The following is an 11700-nucleotide window of genomic DNA, read 5'->3' on the forward strand; positions in this document are numbered from 1 at the left end:
ACCCGGCTCGAACCAGCGACCTTCTTGCTGTGATGCGATTGTGCTACCCACTACGCCATCGTGCTGCCATATGAAATAATATAATAATTATTATCAATGTTAATAGTAGTATTATCATAATTCTACACGTAATAATTTAGATATAATATAGATGTATAATATCAAAATAAAGAGCACGCACAATGTGACGTTTTACGTCGTCCCTACATATGACATCACTGATGACGCGTGTAACCGTTCGGCGCTAAATTTCAAATGGTCTTCTGAAGAGAAGGAAAAAGAAAGTCTGGAGTCTCTGGATTCATTTAAACAGCTTAAAAATCATCAGTTCGTCGCAGGTAACTTAAACGTTAGTTTTTTGTACTTTTTTATGTACGCTTTCAAAACCACCGATTTAAATGTGATTGTTTTGATTGAAGCGTGTTTAACGTTAGCGCTAACGTTAGCCATAGATGCGCTAGCTAGCAGGAGCCCATACAGTGCAATAACTTTACTGCATACTGAAACTTAGGTTTCTAGTAAGGTATGAATTTCGCTCCGGGGAAACAGAAAATGGGGTTATAAACATGCTTTTTGTAACATTAATATCTATGCATTAATACAGTTTAAGCAGACAACATTAAATGTTGTTATTGTTATGAAAACTGTGAGGAAGTACGTTAACTGTTAAAGTTAAGCCTAGGAAAAATGCATAGTAGTGAATGGATACAACTTTAATAAAACCACAATTACTTCACAGTTTCGTTATGAGCGCATTTAGTACCCCGACCGCCCGGCAACGGCAGTGGTCCTCTCCGGCACTGGGCCACAAAGCCGCACTGTCCACCACCAGCACACCTCTGCTGGACAACATTCAGGGAAACGACGATGAGCAGGAGAGACGTCAAAGACGCAGGTCCAGAGTCATCGACCTTCACGGAGTGAACGACTCGTCCATTAATGAGGCCGGTACCCACAGGTAGATTAAAACCTACGTTTCCTGCTGCAAAATATGTACATTAAAGACAGCAATACAACTTCACATACGTGTATTTGTCTTCACTGTAGCTCTACAGGCACACCTGCTGCTGTCCCAAAGCTGTCATCGTATTGAAATATAAAGCACTTTTTGGAAAAAAGATTAAAATAAATGATTACTGGTTAAACAAAAACTTAAAAATATATTACTCAATATAAATTGTAAACAATGTATCTTCATGATTTCTGCTGCTAAACGTGTAAATAAAAGAATGCATGCAACAGACAGATGTATTTGTCTTCACTGTAGCTCTGCAGGAACACCTGCTGCTGTCCCTAAGCTGTCCTCAGCACAGATATCTGAACATTATTCAACCTGCATCAAGCTTTCCACTGAAAACGTGAGTTTACATTTATGAATGCACTGCAGCCATGTATTTTCTCTGCTTTGTAGGCGTCTGTAATGTTACACAGCTGTTAATTTTTCACTTTTACCTGTGCAGAAAATTACCACAAAGAATGCATTTGGTCTGCATCTCATCGATTACATGGCAGACATTCTCAAGGAGAAAGACTCTGAGCTAAACTTCAAGGTACAAACTCTCCACATTTGTACTGGAGCTACTTTACAAAAATATTGTGGATTATTTTAAACGATAATATTGCAAATGTGTTTGTTGATCTAGGTTGCAGCAGGCACTCTGGATGCCAGCACGAAAATCTATGCGGTGAGGGTGGATGCTGTCCATGCTGATGCTTACAGAGTCCTGGGAGGTTTGGGTTCGGAGACCAAACCAAAAGAAAGTGAGTAGTTATTCAAGACATGGGTCTGCTGGCGTGTTATGAAAGCTTAAATGAAATTTGCTCTCGGTCAGAAAGGGTTAGGTGATCATCGTCTTGATGGTAGATGAGTGGTGTCATACATTCCCAGGGCTCTGCACAGTACTACTATATTCTCATCTTTTTTCAGGTCAGGATGGTGATGATGAGACTGAGGCAGCCGAGGGCTCTCAGGGAGAGCAGGTGGCTGCAAAACAGACTAAGAAAAGACCTCCGAAGAAGACAGTGGAGCAGAATCTCAGTAATATCAATCTCTCTGAATCTGAGATGAAGTGTGAGGTAAACAATATCCAATGTCAATAAGATTGGCATCATTTATTGTTACAATGCAGATTAGAGCTGGGCTATGCAATATATGTTGTATGATTATGTGGTCATAATCACATTCTCATGTGCCTCTTTGTTCAAGAAATATTTCCACATTTAAAAAAAAAAGTACATACAAATTAAGAGTTCAGATGCAAAAACCTCTTAAGTGCCATAGGATTTTTTCCCACAAAAATTAGTCTTTTTTTTTTTTCTCCGGTTATTGTGTGTAGGTTCAGTAATTTTGTTGTTAGAGCAAATAATGTTATTTTCATTGCCTTTAAAGGGAAATAACTGAACATGAACACAGGAGGCTGAGAAAAATGCTTATTTAAGAGGAACATTTCAGACACCATTAGAAGTTTTTGCATCTTAACTTCAAATTTGAAACTGTTTATTATTCAAGATGCATTTAAAAGAACAATATACTTATTGTATTGCAGACTCGAATAAGTATTTATATTCATGCATTTACATGTGTGAATTTTGATTTATTTTTAACCATATTCCTATCAAGCATTTTGAGATTTGCTAGTATATAATGCAAAGTGTTCTTCCACCCCCTTTGTTTTTCCTTGATGTTTTAAGCTGACTTTTAATGTGAGGACTCCAAGTAGTTTTGTTGTAAGGTGTTATAACCTACTAAAACACATTTTTGTGCAGGTTGATCCCATGTTTCAGCGTATGGCTGCTTCCTTTGATGAGAACAGTACAGCGGGAGTCTTTCTCTCTGTGCTGTTCAGTGAGGACAGTTGCTGTGAGCTGCGCTTTCCTTCACATATGACCTTACTGAAGTCACAGCTTCCTCCTGTGCAGGTGTCCCATCAGAATGTTCCTGCATCACCGTTTACAGGTAAACCTGTTTGCATGTTACAGTCAGTTTTAAGTCTCGAGTCAATTTGCTCTTTGTTTTTGTAAGCCCTATTCCTAAATATTTCTGTTTGTTTGGTGAGTTGCAGGTACACTGAGCTATTTGACAGTGTGAATAAACAATGTTGTCTTTGAAACTTCCAGGTCACTTAAAGACACTAGAAGACAGGCCAATTTGTCCATCCTTAGAGGATTTCTCTTTTACTAGATGGACTCCTGAGCAGGTGAGACACATTTCATGAACATTTAAAGTGTAACCTGAAATCCACTACCATTTAAAAACATTTTTGGCATTAAAAAAAAAATAGGGATAGGGTAATATTTTTAAAATATCAGTGGAGGTGGTATCTTTATGAAGGCTGCATTTAATAAATTATTTTAGAAAGTAATATATAACAGTGGTTAAATTTATATAAATTTAGTATTATATAGTATTAGTATATAGTATTATATTCTAATATATTTTTATTCACCACATGTAAAGGACTATTTCTATTTAAATTTGATAAAGTATATACTCAAATTATCTCATGTGATCATATTTCTCGCTTTATTTAGAACTTTTGGGCAAATGTTTGATTAAAAATGTGGAAATTTAAAAACTATTAAAATGTAAAATGCTTTTCAAAATTTTATTATAATAAACGATTACAGGTTGAACATAAAAATTGAAAATATGGCTAAATAAATATGTAAACATTGTATTTACAAGATTTCCTTAATTGTGTGTAATATTGCAATCATAAATGGAAAAATATTATTGGATATATATTGTATTTATATATGAAATGATACTTTTTTTATTTAGGTCATATGATATAAATTGTCTTATTCCATGTTCTGTTGAAGGTCTTGATTCTGATTGGCTGTAGGGTGTGCATTATTTTCGTTGAAGCCCACAGGTAGTTCCAGTCAGTTTCAATCACAGTTTGAAATAAATATGCTTCTCCCAAACATTTTTACTACCAACTCACATGTGCTGCACAGGAAACAGATGAGGACAGTTAATGGCATATGGAATATCTGCAAAATACTTATGAATTATGACCCAAAATCAAGTTTTAAGAGTTTTTTCAAGCGAGAACATGGATAAATCAGCAGGTTATGTGTAAGGGTAGCACATCTTTAAATATGTCAGACTCTGAGCTCCAGGCAGTCAGCAGCAGCTCCACGAACAACTCCCATTGAGAGAAGCTTTATATTGGCTGCTAGTGCATCATGTGGTCCATGTGGGCCTCAATGTCATGCATTAAAATCCTTTAACGCATGGCAAGCCGTTGCTTATTCCTTATATATTGCACCGCCTAAACAATGGTAATATTTAAAAGTATTGTAATTGAAAGTTTTACATTTTAATCGATTTTTATTGTAATTTATTACTTTGGGAAAGCTAAATATTTAACCTTTACTACTACAGATCTAATTTCACATGATCCTTCTGCAGTCTTTGTAATATACCAGTTTGGTGTTACTTATTATCAATGTTGTAATGGTTTTGCTGTTTTTGGAAGCTGAACATTTTCTCATGACTTTTTCACTTTTACTCATTCGATGCATTATTTTCATAGTAAATGTATAAATAACTTTATTGACCCCTTTTAAACAGTCGAATTATGTTTTGATGTCTTGTCAATGATATCTTTCACACTGTTAATATAGACCACAAACCTCAACCAACTGCTTGAAAAGATGAAGCAGGGAGAGCATGCATTCGATGTCAATGCAGATATTGAGCCAGATGAGGATGATGCGCCAGACTTCGGGGATAATTTTGATGCAGACGTGGATGAGGGCAGACCGGGAGACAATGAGGAGTTTAAGGAACACAAAGAAGCTTGTTCAAAGAGCCCACAGAACGGACGGTTAGTACTTACAAAATGTATTGCATCAAAGGGTTTGTAAATTGTCGCATTGCAAACAGGCTCTTTTTCACAACACGAGAGGAGCAGCAGTTTAATATTCTGCATTTTCCAGGGTTCTCTTTTTTTCTTAAATATGCTTTAACTTTTTAATCTAGTGTTTTCAAGGTTTGAAAAGTGCTTGAAGTTGTTATTGTGTTGCTTTTTATGATAATTTGTTAATAAATAAGTAATACTAAAAAATGTAAATAAAATGAAATCTTTTTTTTTTTTTTTGCCTAAAATAAAAACTTCTGTAGCATGATTGGCCTGTTTATATATATATATTATATATAGCCCTTTGCTTAAAAATAGTGAGAAAACAAAATGCATGAAGAATACTTCGTAAGTAAACAATGCATGAAATTAAAATAAATATAAATTTAGGATGTTGTGTAAAGTATGTACATATGTGATTTGACAATGCATCTTTAAAGTGCTTAAATTTGACTCTGAAAAATGTGTAGACCCTTTCTCTAATTTTTGAGCCCATAAGCTGTCAAACCTCATCGGAGTCTTAGCTGCTATATTTTTTATTTTGTATAGTATGTTGCTGGACTATTGGTGATAATTTTGCAACCAATTTTTTGCATCAGTTTTATTTTGTGCCGTTTTTGCGGGCCCATTCACTGTACTGTGTTTGTTGTTTTTTACAGGGGGGTTATTCCTATCGGTGAGGTTGATATTGCCACCATGTGTCTGCAGCTGTCTGATCAGCCCAGAGAATACTCATACTTCAGTCCAAGGACCATGGCCACCTGGGTCGGGCCTGGATACTGGCTTTTCAAACCTGGACATAAGCGTAAGTCATGGATTATCCTTGGACTACTTAACAATAACTGTAAATGATTTAATGTGATTTCATTATTTGCATTACTAAATTTTATTATGTTAATTTCTTTAACTCAATTTATACTTTCTAGAGGATCAAAAACCAGACAAAGAACCTCGAAAGCGAGCGCCAAAGAATCCTCTCATCATTGACTTTAAAGCAGATATCAACTTTCATAATTACTTTAAGACAACTAGAGTAAGTATCCGTTATGTGTATTTTTACAACTTTCATTATAGACATATATTTCACAACCAAAATTCATTCAAAGGTGTTTTTGTTTCCAGCAAGAACTTTAAAGATTTAGAGCAGACTCTGGATTCTCATGCTTCTTGAAAATGCTTGAATTTCAGATATATGGATTCAAGGCCTGGAAAGTACTTAAAAACAAACCCAGTTCCTTGAAAGTGCTTGAATTAAAAAAATAAATAAATCTGCTTATAGTTGTATTTCAACAATTGTACTCGATTGTCAAAAGCAGATCGAAAAAAATGAACATTTTTTTTTTAACATAAAATCATAATTTTTAATCTTGATCAATGACACTGACATAAAATACACAATGTTAAAATTTTAGAAACCGCATTTGAACATTACCATTATTGAAGTCAACAAATTTCATTTAAGATCTTTCAACATGACTGTTTAAAACTGTACATTTTTAACATAAATTTTAAGTGTAAGTGAAATGTTAAGAACAGTAAGGACTTTCATGGCACTAAATATGCAGTGGTATGAACTACAAAGGTACTTGATTTAAAATGAATGGTGCTTAAAGTCCTTGAAAGTCTTTTTGTAAAAGCGTGGGAACTCTGAGACTACTTTATTACAGACAGTAATATGCTTGTATTAATTCCAGGCAGCAACCACTATTAGTAAATCAGCTTTGAACACCAGCAATAAGAAAACCACACTTCCGGCAGACTTCCAGTATCCACCCAGTAACCTGTCGCAGCTCAACCTCAAACCCTCCAACACAGTAAGTGCATGGATGTTTCATATTTTGTCTGCGCTGCTTTGTACACTTGACTGACAATATGATATGGTTTTATTCACTCTCCAAATGTTACACTGATTTATTTTCTTACTCCAGCTTAGTGCAGAAGGAAAGAAGAGGTTATCAGGAGAGCTGAGTGAGGACATAGGAGAGTACAACTACAACAATGCCAACGATACAGCTAACTTCTGTCCTGGTCTTCAGGTACCCTAAACACTACTCGTACTGTGTGTGTCATAGGAAGACAAGGAGATGGTTTGTTATAGTGGTTTCTGTGAATAGGAAGGGGACAGTGAGGATGCTGAAGGCTTTGCAGGATCCGATGACTCCCAAACAGACAGACCGACCCCTTTCTCTCTGGACACAGATGACATCTCTACTTATGGAGAGGACTGTCTTGTCCCTGAGCCACACAAGGTATGATAGATGAACAGATTTTGATAGAGATTGTGAAGTCCAAAAAAAATGTTTCTAAAGGGCAGATTTTCAGGTTGCTTTCACAATGATGGAAAGATCTTTGAAGTGGCTTACGGCATTCAATCGTATCTAAAAAGTGTGGAGGATGGTTATAGGACATAAGTGATTTAAAAAGCAAAACAAAAAAAGTTAGTCTCAAGTCGCCCCTATTTGATGGAGCAGCCATTTCTAGTGGTGCCTGAAACCATAGTGGATGTTCTGAAGTGCACTCAATCAATCCCACAATGCACCACAATAATAAGTCTAAAAACATAAATACGGATCAACACTCAGCAGCTATAAAATACCAATGATGCACTTCGTTTGCATGCCAAATTAATTACTGTACCTGACCACAAAATGACATCCATAGGGGAATCCTATCTGTAATTTTCAAAATAAAATTTTTAATTAAAGTAATGTTTGTGTACATGACTTTATTAGTTGTTTCATTACTAATAGATAGATTAAGTGATAAATAATTATAACAGGGTCTAACATGAGGGAGTTATTAACCAGCAAAGCACAAACAAAACTCAAGTGCTTAAATTCACTCATTAATTTTCATTCACTCCTTTAAGTGGACTATATTTGTGGACTAGTGTAGGAAATAGTGATGAAGTATGTATAGTGAGATTTTGGATACAGCATAAGACTAAATCTTATATGTTCAAGCAATTGCATTAACGTAACTGGTATTTTCTGTTGTACTTGGTCATATTTATATTGATTTTAAAGAGGTCATATTTTACTCCTTTATGAAGGGTTGGTTCTGTTTTTTGGGTGTACCCGAATATTTCTTTCATGCTTGGTGGTTGGAAAATGCATTGTTTTTTTTTTTTTTTTTTTTTTTTTACATAATTAACATTACAAAACATTTCTTGACAAAAATCAGCACCTGTCACTGACATTTCACCCTGGAAAAACTCTCTTCAGGGTGGCATTTCAGCTGGTACAGTCTCCAAGAACTGGTGCAATCTGCAGACATCTATGCTCTATCTCAAATGATATGTTATGATCTCTTGCTGCCGAGGAGTTTTTTTTTTTTTTTTTTTTACCCGAAAACAAAACATTTATGGTTTGTAAAACACTCGCTGAAGTTTAAAGAGACTGCAGTATCAATCATTTCACACATTATTCACAACAAACAAACTGTTATGAAACTACCTTATTCCTATAAAGGCCTGTTTCCACTGAGTGGTACGGTATGGAACAATTTGGTACACTTTCATGACTTTCCACTGCCAAAAGGTACCTAAAAACGAACTGTACCATACCACTTTTTGGGCACCCTTTCAGAAGGGTGCCTAGCACAACAAAAGGGTTCCAAAAGGCGGAGTGAGACATGCAGCTATATTGGTTTACAGATATGCGTCACTAACTTGAGCACAAGCTAGGACATTGAAAACAAAGGAAGCGCCATTTTTAAATACACAGCCGAGACATTACACCAGTGGTTACCAAACTTGTTCCTGGAGGGCCGGTGTCCTGCAGATTTTAGCTCCAACCCTAATCAAACACACCTGAACAAGCTAATCAAGCTCTTACTAGGTATACTAGAAACACCCAGGCAGGTGTGTTGCGGCAAGTTGGAGCTGAACCCTGCAGGGACACTGGCCCTTCAGGACCGAGATTGGTGACCCCTGCATTACGCCGTAATAATATATACACATAATAACGAGCCATGGTTGACCTGAGCTTAAACAAACCTTTTTAAAGTGCTGACCCCCACATATATTGTTTTGATGTCCTTCATGAAGGATTATCTAGGGGTCAACCCCCCAATAATTTGCACTCTTGTTATAGAACTTGTATAAAATGTTCCTTTGATGCAAAAGCCCCTAATGTTATTTGTTGTTTTTGGTGATTTCAGTTTTTGATAAATAACCCTGGATTGTATTTTCTCATGTAGCTAAACATAATTGAGATCAACTATGCCAGGACAGCCAAGAAGATGGACATGAAGAAGCTAAAAACGACTATGTGGGGTCTCCTGACAGAAAGCCCTGAAAAAACAGCTAAGGTTTGTGATTGTGTTTTTTAGCATGAGTGAATGTCCTTTCCAGTGTGTCTCTGCTTAGTTTAGAAGTTGCATAAATTCAGCTGGTTATTACAGTAATCAACCATTATCGTTCTTATAAAACCGTTTTCCCTATACATTTATAATTTAGTTTGCATAGCAGAATAAGCAGATACATTTATATATATATTTTTTTTAAATAAACTGTTCTTTGTTTGTGCATGTTTCTTGTGGTTAGCTTATTTGTATTAAAATGTACATATGTAAATGATTCATTTCGTGTACCATTTATAGCAGGTGGAGAGTGAAGACACCACAGAAGTACCTGGTGAAAAATCGTTCAGCCAGTCTATCAGGAATCTTGTACAAAGGTAGTTTTTTAAAGCATGGTGCTTTTATTTATATATATATATATATATATATATATATATATATATATATATATATATATATATATATATATATATATATATATATATATATATATATATATATATATATATATATGAAGGGTTGGTTCTGTTTTTTGGGTGTACCCGAATATTTCTTTCATGCTTGGTGGTTGGAAAATGCATTGGTTTTTTTTTTTGTTTTTTTTTTACATAATTAACATTACAAAATATTTCTTGACAAAAATCAGCACCTGTCACTGACATTTCACCCTGGAAAAACTCTTCAGGGTGGCATATGTGTATATATATATATATATATATATATGTATATATATTATATATATATATATTTATATATATATATATATATATATATATATATATATATATATATATATATATATATATTTATTTATTTATTTATTTATTTTTTTCCCACTGAGACTGAACAATATATTGTTTCAGCATTGATATCGCAATGTGATCACTTGCAATAGTCACATCATATGTGCAATGTTGAGTCTGGATTAAGATTATTAATTATTATTAATTATTGTAAATTTTGCAAGTGTTTTTTGAGGCCTGTCACTGTGTAAAAGTTTTAAAAGCATTCAGGCATAAGAAAATATACTGTTTTTAACTTTAAAAAATGAATAACGATTAATTTTATGGAATTGTTAATAAAATGAAGACTATGCAGTTTTATTTTACATTTGATTATTTAATTACTGTATACTTGAATACACTTTGACTCTTCGGAAAACAACAAAACTGTAAATTTAATTGGCATATCTTTAATTTATCTATGCTTGCAGATTGTTTATTATACAAATATTGTGCTCAATAATATAAATATTATGCTTATTATATAAGACTTATTGTGCTCAAACTTATTATATTATATTTTATGCACTCCCTGATAGAATCTTCCCTATTTAAAATGATAGATTCTTTACAAATATTAATTCAACTCATCTTATGAAATTGTATTTATATCATATATATTGCAGAATAAAACAAATTGCAATGTGTAATATTTCCATCCCTTATTCTCACTGTTCCTGTTCATTAAGGGGAAAAAGTGATCTAAATATTTCAATTTTGTTTATCCATTCACTGTACATTTTTTTTTTTTGTAGGCTTCCCTCTGCCATGGCTACTAATCTGTCAGTACCCTTGGCTTTCGTGGCCCTTCTGCACTTGGCTAATGAGAAAGTGAGTACTTTAAAATAGTTCAACGCTTACTATAGACGAAGATCTAATAAATATTCAGTGTTGATTTACTGTTAGCATGCTGTCTTGTTTAAACTTGTTTTTGTAACCTGCATGTAGAAACCTATTGTTTGTGTATTTAATTGCTGTGAATCTAAAAGTGGTTCTTTCCATCAACAGAACTTGGAGCTGCACAAAATTGATGGCATGACTGATATCATCATTAAACAAGGCCACTGAAAATCTGACACAAATCTTTTATGCACAAATTGTCATTTGTATCAAAATGTAAATCCGCTTTCTTTTGTTCTCCATGGCATGTAAAAATACAAATGTCGGGACAAAACAGTATAGCCAAGAGGAGGAGGAGGAGGAGGAGGATGATGACGGTGGTGTCAGGATTATGATAATGTTGTACAGGGAAATACCAAACCACAGACTTTTTTATTGATATATATATATATATATACACACACACAAGTGAAAGTGAAAGATGTCAGAAGCATTCACCAAGAGGAAAAAACTCAACATGGTGCAGTTTGAATAATGTTTGCTTTTAAAATCAAGCGTTTTGATAACTTTAGCAGCTTCAGTAAAAAGTAAAAATATTAATGTGCTGTTTTCAGTGTCACTGTTTTTTTATTGCATTATTTAAATTGTAAAACATAATTTCTTAACTTTGAGGTTTCTTTTAGATGTGTATTGTACATACCATTTTCAAAAATAAAACGTGTTGTCACATTTATGCTTGGTTTTGTGTCTAGTATGATTTTTTTTTAAATAGAATAATGCTTTAAATGCATGCAATGCCAAAGGCGTTTAGGTGGAGTTGTTGAAGACGTATTGTGTTTCATGCATAGGAATTGAACTATTTTAACTTTGTTTTTAAGCAGTTTTCATCATGCTTGAAATTATAAACT

The 11700-nt window shown here is 34.2% G+C and overlaps 1 protein-coding gene and 1 long non-coding RNA gene across 3 annotated transcripts in view; one reads left to right on the top strand and one right to left on the bottom strand.

Moving 5' to 3' along the window:
* Positions 1–11700, bottom strand: part of LOC141385822 (uncharacterized) — a 95282-nt gene that overhangs the window by 83295 nt on the left and 287 nt on the right. The gene's annotated exons all lie outside the window — the stretch shown is intronic.
* Positions 237–11525, top strand: ncaph (non-SMC condensin I complex, subunit H). 2 transcript variants are annotated; one of them, XM_087252786.1, is made up of 18 exons: positions 237–349; positions 740–958; positions 1268–1358; positions 1461–1550; positions 1644–1761; positions 1928–2076; positions 2767–2956; positions 3118–3197; positions 4633–4835; positions 5528–5673; positions 5795–5901; positions 6563–6682; positions 6797–6904; positions 6983–7117; positions 9069–9179; positions 9471–9547; positions 10708–10783; positions 10961–11525. In XM_087252786.1, exons 2-18 carry the CDS (start codon positions 747–749, stop codon positions 11018–11020), a joined length of 2073 nt encoding a protein of 690 aa, XP_087108912.1. In that variant the 5' UTR covers positions 237–349; positions 740–746; the 3' UTR covers positions 11021–11525.

The sequence above is a fragment of the Danio rerio genome, chromosome 5, assembly GCF_052040795.2.
Source record: "Danio rerio strain M-AB ecotype USA chromosome 5, GRCz13ab, whole genome shotgun sequence".
In the NCBI taxonomy this organism is placed as follows: domain Eukaryota; kingdom Metazoa; phylum Chordata; class Actinopteri; order Cypriniformes; family Danionidae; genus Danio; species Danio rerio.

Coding starts and splice junctions, on each gene's coding strand:
- ncaph (XM_087252786.1), top strand. CDS start 747: ATGAGCGCATTTAGTACCCCGACCGCCCGGCAACGGCAGTGGTCCTCT. Junction 1,359..1,460: donor TCAAGCTTTCCACTGAAAAC/GTGAGTTTACAT, acceptor TTACCTGTGCAG/AAAATTACCACAAAGAATGC. Junction 3,198..4,632: donor CTAGATGGACTCCTGAGCAG/GTGAGACACATT, acceptor CTGTTAATATAG/ACCACAAACCTCAACCAACT.